This window comes from Phyllostomus hastatus, unplaced genomic scaffold (genome assembly GCF_019186645.2).
Source record: "Phyllostomus hastatus isolate PE091 unplaced genomic scaffold, TTU_PhHast_1.1 phas_contig_477, whole genome shotgun sequence".
In the NCBI taxonomy this organism is placed as follows: Eukaryota; Metazoa; Chordata; class Mammalia; order Chiroptera; family Phyllostomidae; genus Phyllostomus; species Phyllostomus hastatus.
This window is the reverse complement of record NW_025333889.1, coordinates 5602916-5625727: the sequence shown is the minus strand read 5'-3', so window position 1 is coordinate 5625727 and position 22812 is coordinate 5602916. Positions and strand designations below refer to the sequence as shown.

General features: G+C 45.8%; 1 protein-coding gene across 1 annotated transcript in view; it reads left to right on the top strand.

The window, feature by feature from the left end:
- The window catches only part of CAB39 (calcium binding protein 39), a 71031-nt gene that overhangs the window by 32066 nt on the left and 16153 nt on the right, over positions 1 to 22812 (top strand). The window contains exons 3-4 of the mRNA XM_045845679.1: positions 15949 to 16113; positions 18242 to 18360. Of these exons, the coding sequence (XP_045701635.1) occupies positions 15949 to 16113; positions 18242 to 18360 (284 nt within the window). The remainder of the gene's footprint in view (positions 1 to 15948; positions 16114 to 18241; positions 18361 to 22812) is intronic.

The window sequence follows — 22812 nt, the reverse complement described above, 5'->3', positions numbered from 1 at the left end:
CATCTGTCACCTTAGGATTCTTCTGAACTCTTAATTTCTACCAAATAGGGTAAAACAGAGTACTGTAACAATTTGCATGTTGAGTTTGTGACTAATAAAAGGGTGTCATGGTCAAGTATAATTCTGAATTTTATGATGGTGGCCAAGTGTCACAGTCCCTTTTAGTACTGCCACCCACAGAAGCGGGGACCTAAATGACCCTTTTCAAGAGGTCTGCTTTGTTGGCCCTACTATCTTCCAAGTACAGATGTGATGAGTTACCACTGCACACCAATGGAATGGCTAAAATTGAAAATCCTGACTGCACCGAATATTGGTGATTGTGCAGAGCAACTGGAACTGCTGATGGGGATATGAGATGATACAACCACTTTGGGAAAAGTTTGACACTTTCTTAAGAAACTAAACTTGTATCTAGCCATTTCACTCCTAGGTATTTATCCAACAGAATAAGAAATAATGTCCATGCAGAGACTTGTGCATAAGTGTTCATAGCAACTTGATTTGCCATAGTCCGAAACAGGAGAGAGCCCAGGTGTGTAAATAAATCCGCTGGAGTGCACTGCTAGTTCAGAATACTACTCAGCAATAAAAAAGAACCAGCTACTGCTGCACACAGCCGCATGAATGGACTTCAAATGATTAACTGTTGTGTGAAGGAAGCCGGACTATAGAGGGAATACAGTGTATGATTCCATTTATACAAAACTGCGTGGAAACCACTGCAACAGAAAGCAGATCAGTAATTGCTTTGGGTTTGTCAGGGCTGTGGAGGGTTGGAGCAGACTTGGTGGAGTGAGTGGCCTACAGAAGAGACTCGGGTGGCGATGGCTGTGTCCCCTGTCTTGATGGGCCATGGGTGTGTAAATGAGCCCCAGCCCATCAAAACGTGCTCTTTAAATATGTGCGGTTTGTTTCATGTCAATTACAACCCAATAAAGAGAGCAAGAAGAGACTGCCCGTGTGCTGACTGAGGTCATGGTGGCCTGGAAAGCACAGGCATTGGCCCTGAGAAGAGATCATGGAACGAAGCCCCCAGAAAGACTGTCGAAAGCCTAGGGGGATATAGTCAAAATACACCGCTTAAATTCAAAGTGGCCACCTTCTCCGTGTAGACAAGTCCATACCCGATGGTCTGGAGAAACCAGAGTGGGTTGAGAGGGACGTGACCAGGCTGGCAGAAACTCAGAAGTCTGCCGTAGAAATAGTTGAAAGAACTGGACATATGAAGTAGAGAAGAATAAAATTTGAGCTTTAGACCTCTTAGCAAAATATTTTTAGGGGATCATCTAAAAAGAGGAAAGGAGAGGTTGCAGGTGGTGGTAAGAGATAGAATTAAGACCTGTGAGCGGAAGTAAAACAGGGAGTCCAATTTTGTCTTGATATTAGGAAAAATAATAGGTGGGTGTTGGCTTCCTTGGTAGGTAGATAGCGAGTTTCCTGTCTCTGGGTGTGTATCGTGTGGGCCAGGGCACCACTCAGGTCTTGCAGAACGAATTCAGGCTTGCGTGGTTGGTTCATCCTTACATTGATACAACACTGTATTCTGCAAGGTGCCTGCATCTTATTTTGAGGAAGAATAGTTTCCTGTTATTAATCTCAATCCACATCAAGAAAGCTTTTTTTCCTAGGTAAATCATATTAGAGTCAGAGATGGTAATCATTCCTAACTGCCTTGCCTGTTTCTGCTTTATGCATATATCCATGGTCATTTTCTCCTTCATTTCCTGTGATGTTTAGACATATGATAAATAAAACAGTTGAGTGCTTATTTCTTTATTTGTCATATGTCGGTATTTTTATTTGTCTTACATGGTAAACAGTTGCCATATTGAGAATGGTATGTAATCCAAAGAGAGTAATCCTTAGGAACTGTGCCACACCTTTTTTTAAAGGAATTTGGAAACTACACCCCTTACACCTTTAGAGAAAAAAATGGTTTATTTTAGCATTCTTATTTTTAGGTAACTGGGCCTGGGTGTGGAGTAGGGTGGGGTGGAATTTGTTCTTTCACCACTGACAGCCATGTAGGCCTGGTGTAGGGAGCGACTGTTTATGCACCTTCTGCCCGCCGCGGGCTGCGTAAAGAAGGCACGGCTGCCTCGCTGGCACACACTTGTCCCCTTCAGCACTGTGGACGAGCTGCTCTCGGTGCTGAATGGCTGCATTCACTCACTTCAGGAGACGAGTACGTTTGCTGGCATGCTTGAGGGGGCAGGAGAGGAGTCTTTTCATAGCATGGCCATTAGCAGTGACTCATGGTTACTAAACTTGTTTAGAGTAATCTTTGACACCAGAAGGTTATTAATAGTTTTTCCTCGTCCATGATCTTTCAGCTTAGGAGAGCATCCCAGTGTTTTCTTTGATGATGTTGCGCGTGTGTGCACGCAGGGTTTTCCTTTTACATGAGCACGGGGAATCAGGGTGATAACAGAATTGCTCTCATTACAGAACATTTGGCGCCAATAATATTTCTCAGGTTACTTCTAGATTCCATCTCACATTCTTTGTCTTAATTTCCTTTGATTTAAGAACTTGTTTCCCTGAGGTCACCTAATAACTTTCTGAGGAAGAATTACTATTGAAGGCGGTACATACAGATCAGTATATATCCAGAGGGCTCTTGTTCAAAGTGAGTCTATTGCTAAAACATAGATGTGAAGAAACTCAAAAGTAAAATATAACACAAAATAGTAAATGGACTTAACCCCCCCAAAAATATATGGGTCCTTTGAGACATTTCTCAGTAATAACTACTTACATGTAAATTCTAATAAATTCAGTTATGTAAACTAATGAATAAAAACGTGAAAAATTCTGCTTATAGACAGTTTCAAAATTGTTTCTAAAAAAGACGACTTTGACAGCAGGATGCCCGTCCCAGTTGCGGGCACTTGATCCTGCCGAGTTGCGTGGGTACGGCACGCAGCAGGACAGCTTTCACAGACGACGACAACAGCAGTGGAAGCAGTTTCGTTGTCATCTTGGCAAAAGATTCTCAACTTGGTTAAATCCACAGGCATTTTAGTGCCCTCGTACTTGGGCACTAACTGTGCAGGCACATGGATCAGTTTTTTTTTCTGTTTTTAAGGAGTTTATAACCTAAGAGATGAAATCAGTATGTAAATAATAAAATAGAGAGAGAGGTTCTTGGAAGTATCAGTGAAATTCTGTGGGCCCAAAGGGATGAAGCAGTTAGTACCTCTTCAGAGCCAGCATTAAGTTTGAAGTGACTTTCGAACTGTTTTTGAAGGTGTTTGGCAGGCAAAGAGGGAGAAGAGATGGCATGAGACCCCGCATCGAGTCTGGCACAGTCAGAAAGACAGTGACGAGTTCGGAGTGGCTTTTTAGGGGTGGTTAGATGCGAGTGAGTGGCAGGAAGTCAGGCCAGGACCGTAGGTTGTAGTGGATGAAAAGAGCCTTGCACACAGCCTACAGGTGCACTTAAAGACAGCTGGGGCAATCTGTTGCTGTTTTGCTTTGCTTTAAATGTTTATTTTTAAGTAATTATTAATTCACAGGAAGACAGACAGAAGTGCCCAGGGAGACCCTGTGCCGCACCTTCTCCCCAGCCCCCTCCGTGGGGACGTCTCACAGGACTACGCACACAGCAAGGCCAGCGAGTTGATGTCGGCACAGCCCTCAGGCCTTATCCACATTTCGCCAGTTTCAGTGTGTGTGAGTGTGTGGTGGCTCTTCACAGTTTCGTCACACGTGTAGCTGTGTGGCTTCTCTGTAACCACCACCACAGTCAAGATCCAGAGCTGTCCCATCACCTCAGGCCCCCTGGTAGCCACGCCTGTTTCCTCTCCCCCATTCCTAACCCTGGCCGGCAACCCCGGTCTGCTCTCTGAATCTGTAATTGCGTTGTTTCAAGAATGTTTTCTAAATAGAACCATAGAGTAGATAACCTTTTGAGATTGGCTGTCTTCACTCAGCTTAATTCCCGTGAGACGCAGTTCCTCTGGGGTCCGAGCAGTGCTCCATCCTGCCCCTGGGCGTACCGCAGTGCGGCCAACCGTGCGCCCGGCGAAGGGCGTCTGGACCACTTCTAGTTTGGGGCTGTTGCAGATAAAGCTGCTGTGAACATTTTTATACCACTTTTGTGTGAACTCGAGTTTTCCTTTCTCTGGGACACATGCCCAAGAATGTTCTCTTGAGTCATATGGTAAGCAAATGTTCCGTTTTATGAGAAACCACCAGCCTCTTCTAGAGTTGCTGTGCCATTTTATATTCCCACTGGCAGTTTTTCAGCGTCAGAGACGGGATGAGATTGGAAGTGTGTTTGGGAAGATGGATGTAATGGCAGAAGATGAACTTGTTAAGAGAACTCTGATGACAAGGAAACTTGAGGGTAAGGAAGAGGAGCAAGATATGAGAGAGGGGATTTCTAAGGGAGAATTGAACGGATTTGATGACTGTCTATAATAAACTCCAGGTTCACCCTTTGGCCTATTTTCTCTACCCACCAAATATTTCCCAGAGCATGAGTCAATAAACTGTGGCCCAGGTCAGTCCCTTACCTGGCTTTGTAAATAAAGTTTTATTGGAACACAGCCATGCCCACTTATTGACCTGTGGTCTGTGGCTGCTTTCCTGCTGCAGTGGCAGAGCGGAGTGGTTGTGGCAGAGACCATGTGACCCACAGAAAGCTTGCTACCTGCTTATCTGGAGAAACTCGATGCTTCCGATGAGACAGATAGCAGGGATTCTTACTTTGTTTTGAAATGGGGAGGAGGGGAGCAGAGAAGGTATGTGTTTTGCTTTCAAACTTGATGTTCCACATCTGTGCAAAGAGTGCTGTAGAGAAGCAGTAGAACATGGTTCCAGGTGCTCTTCCTCCCTTCATTCACCCTTTTATTTTCACTTTATTCTACTTTGTATATTAGGGTTCTGCATAAGATTTTTACTTTTAAAAAATGGGGGCAGGCAGGAGCAAGATATCAGGGTTCCCAAAAGCATTTAAAAATTGCCGATCTAGATGGCCTCTGACATCTCTTTCAATACTTAAGATGCTGTGATTCCATCCTGGGGCATCACTTCTAACTTAACATTTCAATTCCCAATTCATTTTCTCTGCCCCAGAATTGGTCTTCCTGACTGACTGGTGTAAGAAATGTTGTCTTTATATCTCTGGCTTGAAACCCAAGAGTCATCAGATTCTTTCTTCCTTACTTCAGCATCTGCTTGTCAAAGTCCTGTTTGTTTGAAATCACTTGATGCAGGGAGAGGAGGCTGAAATTTGCAACTTCTCCCTCTCTCTCTCTTTTCATAACCACTCTGGGTAATGTGGGATCGGGGAGGGGGGGTGCACGTGAGATCTGTGCTTCCTTCTTAAGCCCAGTAGTTGTAGTCGATTTCTATATTTATCGATCTAAGTAGTTCAGAAAACACAACTGAGTGTAAAGGAAATACACGGCTCATCTGAATTCTGCCACCACGGGAGATGACCGCTGTTACCTCGCGGGCCCTCGTTCACGCTCCCTCCCTCTCTCTCCGGGGCGGGAGACTACCTGAACAGGGGCTCACGCTGTTCTACAACCTGTTTTGGTTTTCATCTTTTTACAAGATTTTATTTATTTATATTTGGAGGGAGAGGTGGAAGCAAGAGAGGGGGAGAAACATCAATGTGTGAGAGAAAGATCAATCAGTTGCCTCTCGGCCCGCCCCTGCCCCACCTGACCCACAACTCAGACGGGTACCCTGACCGGGAACCCGACCGGGAACCTTTCAGTTTGCGGGACAGCGCTCAGCCCACCGGGCCACACCAGCCAGGGCTTTTTCATTTCAGTGTTAACACCTTTGCGTGTCGTCGTAGATTTACTTGTTTCTTTAAAGCTTGCTATTGTCTTCCATTCTATGGGCACCCCTTGGTTTAACCAAGTCAGTGGGATCACTTTTTTAACGCTTTTTTTTTACATTTTGCCAAATTACGGTCGAGTTGTATCAGTTCATTTTCTTGCCACCAGTGTGTATCTTTTAGAAGTCTTTGCCTCTGATAGGAGGGAAAAAAATGTCCTGTCATTTTAAGTTTATTATTATGAAGTAAGAACGTAATTTTTAAGGTTATATATTTGCCTTTTAAATCCTGAATTAGTCATATCTACACTTTAACCATTTTACTCTTGTTTATCTTTAAGTTATCTTTAACCTTATAGTATTAAGGTTAAGCTTTATCACTAATTTTGTCTATTAAAAATCGGAGGGGAGGGAGCCCTGGGGAAATGAGAGGTGCAGATGAGAAGATGCAAAACTACAAGGCCAGGGGCTGAAACAGGTCACAGCTGGACTGGCATCCGAGGAGGAGGGTTAGGAATGAGAGGAGGGCTCATGGGCTCAGGGGCTCTGAGAGTGGAGGGGGAGGGGCAGGCTTTCAGGGTTGCTTGAGGACAGAAGAAGATGTCCAGGGCAAGAGAGAATTGGGAGAACCTTCATTTAGAGCTTGAGATCTTAAGAAGTAGAATGGATCTTGGCGGCCGTCTGGCCCAGCAACCTCCCATGAGGCCATGCGGCTGGCAAAGTTGCACCTGGGGTGGGGGGACCGAGGCAAAGCTGTCCTCCGTCTCCAGGGGCCCTTTCTCCAGCCCGCACACAGAGTCGGCGGCCTTGCAACTGAGGAGGGGTGCTTCTTCCCGGTGACAAAAAAAAGCAAAGTATGAGGATTAATTAACTTGACGTAGACTTACGAAATGATTGGAAAAGGAGTACTCTGCTGCACCCATCTTCTCCAAATGTTACCATTTTTGATAATCACAGTAACATGACCAAAATCAGGAGAAACACTGGCATAATACTTTTAACTAAGCCACAGACCTTTTTTCAGATTTCAGCAGTTTTCCTACTAGTGTGCTTTTTCTGGACCAGGATCAATTCAGGACAGCACATTGCATTTAGTTGTAACATCCCCTTAATCTCCTTAAATCTGGAACCGTTTCTGAATCTTTGCCTTTCATACCCTTAGCATGTTTGAAAAGTACCGGCCAGTTATTTTATAGAGTGTCCCTTAATTCTCATTTGGCTGATGTTTTAATGCAGGTGATGCCTTCTTGGCAAGAAAACCGTGGAGGTGATGCCATGCCCTGTCAGGAGGCATGTGAGGTCAATAGTCCGTGTCTGTTCACTCCTTAAAGTCTCCCGAGTGATTCTGCTGTGTCTCCAGGATTGAGACAGAGAGTGACAGAAATGCATCAGATGGATGGAGGACGCTGAGAATATTTTCGTTAGAACGTCTGTCTGGATATGGAAGGCGTGAAGGTAGATGGTCTGATGCAGAGCAGAAAAAGAGAGAAACTAAAGTATCCTAAGGGAAGTGGAGCAACTTTGAAATATTTGCCACTAGGAGTTACTGGTTTTAAGTCAGCCCGTTGGGAAGGACCGTTTCTGACTGGATTGAAGGCACTCAAACAGTAGGCACGTCGGTGAACCAGGAGTGCCTGGGTACGTCACCTCGTCTGCAGTGCTCGGAACCCTGGGAGCCTGCGTAGAGGAGGGCTCAGTGGAGGGCACCAGCGGTGACTGGGGGAGCAGGGGACCTGCAGCTGTGAGCATGGGCAGTGCCGAAATCTGCGGTCTTAGCAGGGCAGGTAACGTGGTCTCAGGAGCCCGGTGGATTAGGTGACATGATGATCTCAGCAGCTTGAGAAGGGTACAGTGTTTGGAGGAGCTCTGGTTGTGAATAGCTGACTCAGTAGGTGGGAGGGGACGGACGGGGAGGTGACAGACAAGGAGGATGTGGTCAGAGAGGCAGAGAACACACTGACGTGGTGTGAGCAGGCCAGAGCCAGGGCACTGGGCAGGGCCCCTAATGTGAATGCTGCTGAAGGGGGAACCAAATCCAATCTAGAACCCGAAGGTCAGGCTTATTTGTGCTGCGTGTGGGGTCCTCCCTCCATGGATACTTACTGCATTGCCTTTTCTGGTGGGATACTTGACTTCTTAAGCTTTTCTGATCATCTTTCAGTAATATGTGGACAGTTTTTAAAGCTTTGTTTAATCAACTTGTAATTGTTAATGTAATGGGCAACAGAAATCACAGAAATTATTGAAATATGCATGAACTTGAAAGTCATTTGAAATACAAACTTAGTCTCTCTTGTCAAGACTGCTAAAAATCAAGTAGATGAATTTTAGTTTTTCTTTTCTGTCTTGCTGCTGATTACTCTATGTAGACAGTAACTGACCACGGAGACGCCCAGGTTTGGAAGTAGTCTCTTGTCCCGGTGCTGTCGGCTACTTCTGAATAGGTGGGGTCAGGCTTTTCCCTGTATTAAGGCCCATTCCAGCCTTTAGCTTTTTATTTTGCATTGTTTGTGGCACTCATTTTTAAGGTGTGGTTGGTAGACTTAACTTACGTATATAGACATATACTTAGTTACTTCTTAGGAATCTTAAAATTTGGCAGGGGGAGCTGTCTTGCAGGGATGAAGCAGAAGCAGAAATGAGAAGATCACTACAATATAGTGAACACTTGGATCTGTACATCTCATTCTCTTTATTATTTTGCTTTTTAAAAAAGGAAAATGTGACTTGCTTAATGCTCAAGCAAATCTGAAATACAGAAGGTGAAAAATGCAGGTGTTCTTCTTACCCTCCCCATAGGCAGAAAAAGAGGTTCCTTGCTCACCACTTAACTCTTCCCAGTAGACTCCCTTAACTTTCCTGGTGAGAGATTTCAAGGTGTCCTTCCTTCAGGACCCTGTGTCAGCACTACATTTGGGCGGGGGACGGGGGGATCCTTGGCTGTATGGTGTTGCACATGTCTTTACATCCAGTCTCCGCCTGGATTGTATGTCCCAGTGATCGAGTGTGCTGACGTTCAACCCTTCGTCAGCATGTGTGGAGCACCAGCAGCACTGGGCCCCTAACACGGTGCACAAGGACGCAGACATTAATTGGAAAGCAGGAGGTAAAGCAGCATTACATGAAACTGGAGAAACACTATGAAGAAGTACGTGGTGGTAGGAAAAGTATATGGTAGAATTTACTTCGAAAGACTTCTCGGAGGAAGTGATCATTGAGCTGAGCAATGAAGGAAGAATAGGAGTTGGTCAGTAGGTGGTACAGGGTATGGGCACAAAGAACACCCCAAGCGTGGAAAACCGTATGTGCACAGATTCTGAAAGGAGACCAGTGTGACCAGGGCATTAGCGTATAGGTGCCGGGAGAGAAATTGCAGTGCAGGCTAAGAGCAGAGAGGTAGGGTCAGACCATGAGTGCTTCAGTGGGCCACGTTAAGAAGGAATTGTTTCCACCCTAAGAGCAGTCAGTAATTGAAGCATTATAGCAGAGGGAATGACAATCATATTTGTGTTATAAGAAGGTCATTGTAGGTTTGGCGCGGAGAATGGTTTGTAGGGGATTCAAGGAGACAGTCAGTAGGCTCCTTAGTAGACCTGGTAAGTAGTAGTTATGGCGACTCTGACTTGGGTAGTGATGGTGGGGGCGGGCGGGGGGTGATAAATAGATGGATTAGAGAGACTTGGCAATGAACTGGATCTTAGGGCAGGGTGAGGAAGAATTAAGGGTAATTCCAAAGTTTCTGACATGTATTGGGTTGGGCAGAAAGTCCATGTGGTTTTTTCTGTAAAATAAAAACACATTTTTCATTTAAACCAACAACTTTATTGACTTGAATATTTTGAGTGTGTCGGCTTCTCCCACATGGTAGAACGTTGATTGTTCTCAGTTAATGTCTTGGTTGGATCGCTGTCAGCTTCAGCTGGTCTACCCAACCGCGGAGCATCGTCCATTGAGAAGTCTCCAGCATGAAACTTTGCAAACCACTTTCGACACGTTCCATCAGTCACAGCATCTTCTCCACACACTGTACAAGTCTTTTTTTGTGTTTCAGTTGCATTTTTACCTTTCTTGAAATAATAAAGCATAATATGCTAAAAATGTTGCATATTTTCTTCCATTTTTAATATTAAAATGGCTACACAAAAATTCACGAAATTTGATTTTTTTTTTTTAAGATTTTATTTACTTTTGCCCTGGCTGGCATAGCTCAGTGGATTGAGTGCGGGCTGCGAACCAAAGCATCACAGGTTCGATTCCCAGTCAGGGCACATGCCTGGGTTGCAGGCCGTGGCCCCCAGCAACTGCACATTGATGTTTCTCTCTCTCTCTCTCTCTCTCTCTCTCTCTCTCTCTCTCTCTCTCTCTCCCCCTCTCTCCTTCTCTCCCTCTCTAAAAATGAATAAATAAAATCTTTTTAAAAATTTTTAAAAAATAAAGTGGCTCCATTTATTAAAAAAATAAAAAGATTTTATTCACTTTTAGAAAGGGGAGGGAGGGGGGAAGAGAGAGAAACATCATGGGTGTGGGAGAGAAACCTGGATCGGTTGCCTCTCTCATACCCCGAACTGGGGACCAGGCCCACAACCCAGACATGTGCCCTGACCAAGAAGCAAACTGGTGACCTCTCAGTTCACAGGCTGGTGAGCAATCCACTGAGTCACACCAGCCAGGGCAAAGTTTTGTTTTGTTTTTTGTTTTATTTTGTTTTTTAATGCACATTGATAGAACAGCTGTCACAGTACAATCTAACAAAATTGTTTTGAATGAAGTTAAAGACAATTAAGCACTACTAGAGCCATCTTTTGGAAAAAACAAACTTTTTGGCCAACCCAATATATGAGCATCAGTAGTGGTATCATTCTCTGAAATAGCAAACAAGGGAAGAGTACCAACCAGGCATTGGAGCAAGAACGTGAGTTGTTTTAGATGTGTTAGGTTCGAGGTACCTGGAGACATCCAGGTGGAGACACTGTGCGTAGGCTGCTGGATGTGCTAGTGAGAGAGCCGGACTGGAGGGAGATAGGGATCTGTGAGGCCTCTGCACTGAGGTGTTAATTAAAACTGTGGGTGTGGGTGAGATCACCTCAGGGAGAGATGAGAGACTGAGAAGAGGGCCTTTGCCCTGTCTTGAGGAATTCCAATATTTAAATGGCCTCATCAAGGAGGATGAGCCAAAAGGGAGACAGGAGGAGCAACCAGGAAAACAGGAAGGAAGAAATTAGGGTGGTGATGAGCAGCAGAAGACAAGGGCGGAGCGGTTTTAAAAGAAAGGTGTAATCAGCAGCTGCAGTGCCGCCTAGAGCTCCCACGGGATGAAGGCTGAGGTTGGGGTGACTGGCAGGCAGTTGGTCGGTGATTGGCCAAACACTGTCAAGTATGAGGTGTAGAAGCCACACACGACTGGGCTGAAAGAGTGCCTCAGAAAGAGATGGGACTAACGCAAACCCAAGCAGATGTATTTTTGTTGTTTTATTTTTTTGATAATGGAGATCTTTTTTTAAAAAGATTTTTATTTATTTACTTTTAGAGAGGGGGAAGGGAGGGAGAAAGCTGGAGAGAAGCATCAATGTGTGAGAGATACAGTGATCGATTACCTCGCACATGCTCCCAACTGTGGGCCTGGCCCACAACCCAGGCATGTGCCCTGACGGAGAACTGAACCTGCAACCTCTCGGTTCCCAGGCGAATGCTCAGTGCACTGAGCCACACCAGCCAGGGCCCAGACAGATGTTTTGAGACGTTTGATTATGGTGGGCAGTGACTGGGAGAGGGTTATGGAGTCAAGGGAGAGTTTTTTGATTTTGTTCATGAGAATCTTGATCCTATTTAAAACTGATGGGGAAAAATCAAGGGGAGGGGAGCTGACTGTACTAGAAGATGAGATGACAGGCAGGGGGAGTTCCTGAGCAGGCGGGAGGTGGCCGGAGGCCAGAAGCAGGGAGGACCGATGTGGGTAGATAAAGATAATAGCAGATGAGGGAATTCTACCTGTCTTTCCTCCCCACCTGTAGTGCAGGTGACAGTGTCATCTTCGGAAAGGGAAGAAGAGGACTTTGCATGTGAATCTAGGTGGCTTTTCATCTCAGAATTACAATAATTAGCTTTTTTATTTCCTTTTCTCCTCCCTGCTTTTTAAAACAGCTTTATTGAGACATACCTCATATAGTTCACCCATTTAAAATGTGTATAATTCAGTGGTTTTCCCATTTACTTGCAGGTAATGTGCAACCATAACCACAGTCAATTTTAGAGCATTTCATCACCTCAGAAAGAAACCCCATACCTTTTAGCTGCCACCGTCACCTTCCCCACCTCCTTATTCATCTTTTGCTATCAGAAGAGAGCAGAGAGTGGTCTCAACTCAGATTTAAATCATATCATGATTTCAAAGAAGAACGGAAACTGGGCATTGAAGGATTGCTGTGAGCCTCAGAACTTTGATCTAGCTGCAGAAGCAAAAGGGGCCGAGGCCCACGCTTAGGCTCGTGGGCATAGAATCAACAGGCAGTAGGCTCAGAAAACCCACTAGATGTCAGGTGCTTCCCTGTCAAAGACAATCATCTGAAGAATGAAAATTAATGAAATGAAAAAGCAACCCATGGAATTAGATTTTAAGAGAACATTTACTGTTGATAAACGATTTTATTTACTGGACCAGAATAAGTACAATCAGGGTCACTTTAACATTGATACTGATTGAGGTTTCATAATGGGATTATTATATTAGGAGGATGATTTGTCAGCGCCTAGAATACAAAGTAATAGTAGAATTCAGCACAGGGTTAGTAAAAAGGTCTTCCCAAATTAGCTTTATTTCATTTTCTTATGCTCAGGAAATGTGGAGGAAATAGATATTATTTGACCAAAGTATTTAACCGAAAACCACTTGAATGTGATTTGAAAGTAGGTGTAATGTGTAAGTGGTTGAGCAGCCATGCCCAGAGATTTTTAGTGAGTGGATCATTACTGAAAAGAACATGGTGATTCAAAGGCATAATAATGGTAGACTCCCTTCAGGGTTATTTCCTTTTTCGCATTTTGGCTAATGATCGAGGCCATGGGAAGCACACCTATCCTATTTTCAGGTTATTTAGACAGGAGAGTTATAGCTGGTATAATGGATGTCCTTCCAAATCCAGAAATACCTCCACAGTGTGGAATGATGGGCTGTTGATGAGATTAAATCAAATAGTGGGATGAGTTAAAGCCTTCATTGCACTGTCATTCAAAGATCTGGCATTAAATGAGTTATATGCTATAATTGCAAAAATTCTTAAAGATAGCCTTTGGGCTGCTTTAGCATTTGGGGCATCTGTAGGGAAGTGTGGGGTCTGATGTCTTCTGCATCATTCCACTGTGAATAGGGTGGGAGTGTGAGTCCTGTCTTCCTTGGGAGGATAGTGAAGACTCTGAGGGTTTCCTGGAGAAGAAGACTATTTAGGGAAGATGGGCAAAGCTGCCTTCCAAGGGGAGCCTTTCGGTGGAAGAGGAGTTAGGGTACGGTGGATCTGCAGCACAGCCCCAGGGCTAGCAGACACCAGAGTGAGGGCTGTTTGTCTCGAGAAATATTTTAACAGCTAGCTCCCTGGCTCTGAACTCTGCAAACACTGCAGACGCTAGAACTACTTCAGGTGAAGCAGGTGACCGTGCATAAGGAGGGCAGGAGGTTGTAGCAGGGAGTGCCGTGGGACTGGGTGATGCTTCAGGTGCATGAAATGCTTGTGTCCTGTCTGTCTGCGCTAGTAATCCCCTTGAAGTAGATTTCTGTTCACAAATACTTCCGTTTATATAGCTTTTTATAGCCTTTATGTTTTTCACATACCTTTAGTGCCCTATTGAGTCTCCTTTGTTATTAGCTATAAGTCTTGTTTTGTTTTCTTCAGTGGTTCCTTTAGGACTTACAGTATATAACTTTAACTTACTGCAGTCTCAGAAATATTATTCTGCTGCCTGTGTAAGAACCTTACTACATTCCATTACCCACCCACCTTTGAATTGTGTTTGTCACATATTTTTGTCCTACATGTGTCGTAAGCTCAGAATACACTGTTGTTTACACTTTAAATAGCCGAATGTCTTTTAAAGACTGTTTTTGACGCTGAGTGGGAAGTCGTTTATATTTACCCACTTCGCTGTCTCAGTGATCCTCATTCCTTTGCGTACGTGCAGATTTTCCTCTTGAATTATTTTCCTTCTGTCTGTAGGGCTTCCTTAAGCAATTTCCAGTAGTGCAAGTCTCCTGGTGACAAAATCTTCCAGCTTTTCTGTGTCTCAACAACTCTTTCTTCAGCTCTGTTTTTGGAACGCTTTTCGGTAGGTATAGAATTCTCAGAGGACAGTTTAGTTTACCTTATCTTTTTCCATAACTTTAATGATGTTCCTCTATTATTTTTTACTTCATTTTTATCAAGAAGTCCATTGTAATTCTTTGATTCTTTTGGCTAATATTTTTACCCTCTGGTTGCTCTTAAATTTTTTTCTTCGCTGAATTAAAACAATTTTATTATTCCATGCCTTGATGTAGTTTTCTTTCTGTTTCTTATTCTTAGTTTTTTAAATTTATTGGCTCCATGGGATTACCGTTTTCATCACATTTAGTAAATTTTTAGCCACTGTGTCTTCATTTATCTTGCCCACCCCCCCACCCCCCCCACTTCGGGGACCGTCTCACACACACTCTCACGCACACGTGACGGCGCACAGTCGCCCTCTCGCTCCCCCTCTAGCTCTCCGCGTGCTGCCTTTCCCGTCTCTCCGGGCGCCGTTGCAGGTGGTGGTTGTTGCTCTGTCTCTGTCTTTAGTATTTCTTCTGCTGTGTCTCGGCTGCTATTGATTCTGTCCAGTGTAATTTTTATTTCAGACATTGTAGTTTTATTTCTAGGTGTTGATTTGGGTCTTTTTTAGAAAACTGTTTTCATACCTTTACTTAACCTGTTCATTTTTTCCTGAGCATACTGACTGTAGTTACAGTAACTTCTAATGTCCTTGCTTATTAATCCTGTCACCTGTGTCACTTGCAGGGCTGTTTGTCTGTTGATTGCTTTTTCTCCTCATTATTGACTGAGACAAAGCCCTTTGAAATCTCCGCTCTGTACCCTGTGAACCGAGCTTTTCCTTAGGGTGGCGGAGACAGGAGCTGTGTCCAGCCTGCGTGAGCCCGTGCTCCCTGGCCTTGGGCGCCTCCCGCACACCCACGGGCCTCCCAGGCCGTGTTCAGCTGAAGAAGCGAGCGGCCCTTGCGGCTCTCCCCTCGCCTCCCTGCAGTTCTGTCCTCCGGGGCTCGGCCCTGCTGCGAAGGCCGGTCCCCTTGGCCTCCACAGATGCCCAGCGCTGGCAGCTCGGCTCAGCTCGGCTCACCAAGGCCGCCTCTTCCGCTGGGCCCAGCTTCCCTCTCCAGGCACAGAGCTCGCCCGGGAGGTGCCTTTCACGTGCTCCCTTCCCTCGGGGATCACTGTCCGGTGCCGCCTGAAGTTCGGTGTTCCAGATCTGTTCTTTCATGGTGCTCCTCTACTCTTCAGCCTTTTTTCCATGGGGAAAGGTAAAACCTGGCCCCGGTTCCTCCGCATCTGGGCCAGCAGTGGAAGCTCTGTAGTGACATTTTATTTATCGCTGACGTTGTACCTTTGCGTTCAGAGCCGCTTTCAGCTTCATTTTCTGCTGTCGCTGCCTCGTCCCCTCCACGCCTTTTCTTGACAGACTCCTCCTGTACTCCTCCTGCTGTGCTCCTCCCTCCCCCCACCCCTGGCTCGTGCCAGTTCTGGCTCCTCAGCCCCCTTCCCCGCTTCTTGCCTCTCGGTGTCTCCAGGCTCTGGGTCAGCTCAGGTGCCTCTTCCGTGTGATTTTCCTCCCATTTGAGGCAGAACAGAACCTTCTCTCCCCGTTCTGTTGCTGCCATCGTACTGTTCTCAGTGTTCAGGTACACGTGCTGGGGGTCTGCTGGTCTTCCTTGCCAAGCACGCGTGTTGGTTCCCATGCGTGTGTGCTCCCATGCACATTGTTAGCTCCTGAGGGCAGCTTTGGGGTTTGTCCACCTTTGTGTCTTGTACATAGGCCCATGGGTTTGTAATACACAGTGAAGCTATTTAACAGATATAGGTGTTTACTATATATGTTTGTTAAAATGACTTTTTTCCCCTCCCCCAAAATCAGGCCACGGAAGAAGTTTCCAAAAATCTGGTTGCCATGAAAGAAATTCTGTACGGCACAAATGAGAAAGAGCCGCAGACGGAAGCAGTGGCCCAGCTGGCTCAAGAGCTGTATAATAGTGGGCTCCTGAGCACCCTCGTAGCGGACCTGCAGCTCATTGACTTTGAGGTAACAAATCAGTTTCTTATTTTTCACCAACAGCACCCTGTTCACAGTGCTTGTCCTTGTGTTCTCTCCCTCGGAGCAGCTGAAGACCCTGCCCGGCTCCTGGCCCGGGGCGGCAGGCCTGTGAGCCAGCCGGCGAGGCTGCCTGCTCGCTGGCGGGGCCAGGGCGGGAGCGCAGTGCCCGGGCTGGGCCAGGCTCCCTCCCCTTCTCCCACCACATCGCACAGGGAGTTTCCGAGGTGTTCGTCATGTCCTCCTCCCGTGTAGGCTGTGTTTAGTGAACAGGTGCTGTTCTGCGTGACTCACTGGTCTTTGGTTCTCAAGGAATAAACACTGAAGACTGTATAAAAACCCCATAGAAGGTTAGGGCGTTAGAGGTAGGTGATCTCTCCAAGAATATCCAGGGGTTTTTTGTTTGTTTTTTGTTTTTACCTACTGAGAATTCATTACAGCAGAGATCATATGTGTTCTGCTTGACACTGCTTATAAATAAATGTTGAAGTTAGGATGTCATTTCAATAGTAGGATATTTTATACACAATTTTGAATTTCTGGCTTCTCTCGAGAATGTTGACTCTGGTAACATTCGACCTCTAGTCCTACATGGTCTCCCAGCTGACACCGGAGATCATGGTTGGGTGTGCGGCAGCCAGCGCAGCCTGCTTTTCTGCCTCAGGGCCTGCTCTGCCCGTTTGCAGCTCCTGCCCGGCCCTGGTAGGCCGGTGAGGGATGAGATCGTTTCCCAAGCTTACGTGGCCAGATCAGGTCGTGTTAAATATTTAGTTAGTGTAACAGTGAGAATAATGGCCCTTGATACCCATCTAAGAAATAAATACACGTATGCTGATGAGGGGCTCCGCATGGTCAAGGCCTTTGATTCTTTATCATGGGTGTGCTTTGCTTTAAGCCCCAGGGTCTGTCATCCTCAGTGACTGGATGTCCGTGCAGTCACCTGAAAAACCAGGGAGAAAATGGCAGGTGTAATGCCAGGTTCGGTTGTGCAGAGGGATTGAAGGGTGGGGTTCATAGTTTACACAAATGTAACATTGATAATAGAAAAGAATAAAAATGGATTTCTGCCCCATAGAACAAGTAGACCCATTTCCCATTTATATAGCTGATTTCATCTATTTTTAATAGGGTATCAGATTTCAACAGCAGCAGTTTTATTTTCTCTGCAGTGTTGGGAATGCACTGGACATCCAGTGCCTTCTCCTTTGTCCACCCACCCCATCCCCCAGCCCGGTCGCTGAAGTTAATATTCATTTGGCACTTCAGAGACATACCTTTGAAAGAAGTGTACACCCTTGAGATGGGTTCTTAGAGACTGCTGTTACAACTCCTGACCACCATGGGCCCCGGGATGGTCTCTGATGACGGAAAGCGATTGTTCACTCAGTCTCCTGAAGGCCTGTCAGCCTGTGAACAAGTAGCCATTCTGAAGCATCTCTCGGCATCCAGCGCCGCACTGTTACTTTCTCAGGAAGTTTGTAAGGTTCACTGTAGAGTGGCAGTGTCCATCTGTTTTGTTTAGTCAGAGACAGTGGCATAATTCTGGTCTGAACTGCTGCATCACGTGATACTCAGCACCTTCGTTATTAACGTATATGCAGTCTTTCCCAAGTAGGCCTAGTTTAATCGGGGCACGTGTCTGCTTGCCATTGAAGCTCAGCTTCTTACGAAATTCTTTCATTGTTATCACTAATAGCATGCAGTTTCTCCTTCCATCACTATAAAAGAAGAGCATGTCTAGTGTTTACAGCACAGGCCTCCTGTTTAGGCCGCCTGTTCCATTTGGGTGGGAATCAGGTCTCTGAACATTGTAAACGTACAGCAAGATTTTGTTCTTCACATCGGAGTCAGCATGATTCTGGGAGCTGGGATGGCTGCAGTTCTATGTAGTGAGATTTCACTTCTTCGTCAACACACTGCTTGGGTTAAAAATAATATTAAAACTTAGAATTTGAAATTATAGAGAAATAAGAAAATGCAATGTCTGTGAATGTTTTAAGGTCATATATTTGGTCATAATTATGAATGTGCAATGCCTTGATTTAAGTTTAATGGGGAGGGTGGATGGGCTTTTTGATGGTTAGTCAGGTAAATATTTTAATGATTGTATTCCTAATAGGGCAAAAAAGATGTGGCTCAAATTTTCAACAATATTCTCAGAAGACAAATTGGTACAAGGACTCCTACTGTCGAATACATCTGCACCCAACAGAATATTTTGTTCATGTTATTGAAAGGGTATGTACCATGTAATAAACTTTATATTCTCAGTTGAAAAATGAAAAGGAAAGATGGTCTTGGGCAGAACAGCGTATCGAATATGGGGAAGCCTTCTCTCTGGTTCACTCGGCTCATTTTTTGGTAGCTCTTGAACAAATTTCCCTCCTTAAAATTCAGCCTGGAAGCTACATTGAGTTTGAAAATGCCCGTGCAAGTATAAAGGTAAGTGAATCATAGCCGTTAAACTTTTAAATCATACGTGACTGAAGAAGAAAGTCCTCTGTGATCTTATTTCTGTTATCTACGGTTTAAAAAGCCCAAGGGTATGAAAGTCAGTTAAACCACATATTTAAAGACGTCTTTGGATAGACGTGCACACTGTCAGGCGGTGCAAGCGGCCTGGTAAACGGAGCCTGGATGTTGCATACCGTAACTTCGGTCAGTCCGCAAAGAACTTGTCCGTGGAGTGGTACCCTTTGCTTTTTTACCTGTGTGCCCACTCTAGCCAACTCAGTTTGGTGATTCAGTGCGACTTCCTAGAATTACTGCTAGACTAAGCGGGAGTTTATGTTAGGATAGTTTGTCCATTTAAAAAAAAAATCAAAAAAGCCTAAAAACTACAAAACAAAACAAATCCTCTTCCTCATCACTGAGCCTCCCTGGTTGGCAAGGTAACCTCCTGTTGTTCCGCACCAGAGTTGTCTGTCCCCTCTGGCCAGGTGCGCATCGTGTGTCCCAGCCCTGGTGGCGTTCTGTCACATTGGTGGCCAGACCTGCCACTGGCATGCCTGTTGGTGCGAACCAGCGTGCTCCGCTGCCCCGACTTCACAGCTTGCCTCACTCCCATTCCTGTCTGTGGTCTCACGCTTGCCCCGAGTTCAGACTTGCCTGGACGAAGCGTGAGTCAGTGCCTGCGTTGGGTGCCAGCATTCCGTTTGCTTTTCTCTGCCGCTCACTGTCTGTGCTGCTGCTTCAGATGTTGCCGTACAGAACTGCTGGCATCTAATTCTCTGCTGTTGTGTCAACCCAAGGCTTGTGTGTGTGACATGAAGGGAGTAGTCTGAGATTTTGGTGTTCTGCAAGCAACTTACAACAAGAGCCTTTGTGTGTTTTTAAAGCCAGTAATTCCTTTTCCATAGAAAGCCATCATTATTACAATCTCAAAACTAGTTACCTCTGCCTACATTTTCACTTTAGAGTAGCCAGGGGTATGATAGGAGCCTTGTGAAACATCATGTAAGTAAGAATGTGAAGATACAATTTAAAGAAAAAGTTTAAAGCTCTTGTTCATCCGTCCATCTGAGCCAGCCCGAGCAGAAAAGCTTGAGCTGGAAAGGAGAGAGATGCATGGAGAGAGACGCATGGAGAATGATGTTGGTGCTGGGACCCACAGAACCCGTCCCCCACCCCTCGGAGCCTTCCCTGCGCACAGGTGTGCCATGCGGGGGACGGGGGGGGGTGGAGACACCACACCCTCCCCGCCCCGCCCCCAGCTTCACTGGTTGTTAGCACACCGTGTGGTTCTTGTTTCATCTGCCCCTCCTTTTTTCCTCCCGACACAGCATCACTGCGGTTTGCATCCCTAGTAAGTAGATGAGGCATCGAAGGACTTTATATATATATATGTGTATATATATATATATATATATATATATATATATATATAATCACAATACCATTTACAAACCTAACACTATCTAATGTTCTGTGTTCAGATTTCCTCTATTTTTACCCCCCAAAAAAGTCATTTTTTGGTTTAAGTCAGGTTCCAAACAAAGCCCAAAAACTACATTTGGTTGATGCGATTCTTTTTTTTTTTAATTGATTGATTTGAGAGAGAGAGAGAGAGAGAGAAACAAACATTGATTTGTTGTTCCACTTATTCTGTATTCAGCGGTTGATTCTTGTACATGCCCCTACCGGGGATCAAACCTGCAACCTTGGTGTGTGGGGTCGACATTCAAACCAAGTGAGCTACCCGACCAGGGCAGTTGATATGATTCTTAACTCTCTTCTAATCTATAATAGTTCTGGCCCCCTTTTTAAAAATACGCCATTCATTTGTTGAAGCAACTGGATCCTTTTTGTGTGTGTGTGGAAAAATCACGTATTTTAGACATGCATCCCTATAACTTCACTTACATGTTCTTTCCCTCTATTCTCTCAAGTTGGTGATCGGGTCATTGTGAACTCAAGGGGTTGTTTGTTTGTTTGTTTGTTGATGTTTCATGGTCATAGTTGTTGTTATTGTTGTTTTTTAATATTCAAGCCTTCTTACCAGACCCCAGAAATCTTTAAAAAGATTTCCTTATCTATAGAAACAGACTGGCGGCCCTGGCTAGCAGGGCTCCGTGGATGAAGCCCATGACTGAAGGGTCGCGGGCCCCGCCCCCAGTCAAGGCACACACCTGAGGGAGGGAGGGAGGGAGGGAGGGAGGGAGGGAGGGAGGGAGTGGGGGGTTTGTTCCCCAGTCCGGTGCATGTGGTTGGGAGGCAGCCGTGCCATGCTTCTCTCTTGCATTGGAGTTCCTCTGTTTCCCTTCCTCTTTCTCTAAAAGCAATGAAAAAAATGTTCTCAAGTGAAGATTTAAGGGAAAAAAAACAGGTGGTGAGGATTTTTTTTAAAAGCAGGCTTGTGATTACAGAAAGATACAGCATTTTGGGTATGTTGCAATATTGCTGACTTCTCAATCGTATAGAGAAGGGGTCTGATGACTGTCCCTCTGGAGATACTAATAGCAACAATGATAATGGTCATTGTTGAAATGAGAGCAGTAGTGATAATAGCTGCCCTTTAGCTCTGACTCTGAGGCGGCTCTGTGACAGTGATAGAGCCTCATTCCATCCTCGAGGTCTGCGGTTAAGTCTGCGAACGGCCTCGTCCCGCACGTGAGGAAGCAGGGGCTCGGGACGATAAGGACCCCACACTTCCGCAGCTCACGCACTTGGAGCGTGCGCTGGTAGGGGAGCCGTGACACAACACCACGGACTGGGTGGCTGAAAAACAGACACTCACTGTCCCAGTCCTGGGTCACAGAGAGCCCGAGACCAGGGTGTCGGCGGGCTTGGTTTCTCCTGAGGCTGCTCCCCTGGGCTCGCAGGTGTCCGTCCGCCTTCTTGCCGCACCCTCGCGGCGGCTCTGCTCTGTGCACCTGCATCCCTGGCATCTGTGAGCAACTCGAGGATTTGGGTTTTTCATATATATTTGATGTGTTCCAGTCCATTCCAGTTATCATGTCCAAATTGTGTGTCCACACTGCCGCACCTTGGGCCATTGGGAGCTCCTCTGTCCTCTTAGCCGGACCCCATTGGTCTTTGACTGGTCCTGTGCTTTCTGGCACAAGAGGTCCCTTGCTCATTTTGTGTGGGTTCCTTCCTCAGACCTGCAGGTAGCCATTTCTTCAAGCAACCCTGTGAACCACCTTGAAGGTTTCTGTGCTTTTGTTGGTCCGTCAGCTTAGACTGCTGTCACACCGTGGGATCATCTGCCCGCTCTTACTGAGTGCTTTGATGGCAGATATTGGGGGAATTGTGCTCCCACCTTTGGTTTGCATTTGCAAATACCCTCATTGCCGCTGCTAGACTGCGTCTGGAGACAGTGTTTGCCCTGGTGATTTAAATGTTAATGTGCTCTCCACTCTAGCGCCAGCAGGTTGTGCAGCATAACTGTTTGCCTTGTAATCATTGCTTTATGGTTTAATCGTGTAAGATAAGCTTGACTAACCACCATCAAAACCTGTCCAACTTGTCGAACCAAACCGTCTTACCCTTGTCTGTATTTGATTAGCAAGAAGAAATCATTCTGAACTCCCAGGCTGGAGGTGCTGTGGATGCACTGGTGTGTGGGGCAGCTGTGGTGACACGGAGCTTTACCACAGGTGCTGTGTAGGGGCGCTGCATTGCTCTAGGTGTGAGTTAATTCAGCGGTGGGAGCAGGACCAGGAATTGAAACTAAGGTATGCCCAAGAAGTATTCAGAAAGGACTGGTGCCTTGGAGATGGAGAGATCAGGAGCAGATAAAGAGGGTGAGATTGGAATTGTGTTGTCCAATACAGTACCTACTAACCACATGTAATTATTTAATTTCAAGTTAATTTAAATTAGGTAACATTTAAAATTTAATCCCTTAGTTATTTTAGCCAAATTGCAAATGCTGGGCGGCCACCTGTGGCAGTGGCCAGCGTCACGGACAGCACCGATGGAAAACAGTTCCGTCGTCGCAGAACGTCCTCTCAGACCTGTCCGCCTGAGGCCCGCGTGTCTGAAACAGGACGGCGGTGCCAGCTCAGGGGCGAGGAGGCCAGGGTGGCGGCCTGTGTCGTGGAGGGAGATGAGATTTGATTTTGGACGTGTGGAGTTTATGGCAGACCCACGGAAAGTGCCCAGGCATGGCTCAGGTGTGGACCTGAGCGGGGACGGGGAGGGGTCGTGGTGGCAGCCGGGAGATTGCACGGGTGTTTACTAGCAGCC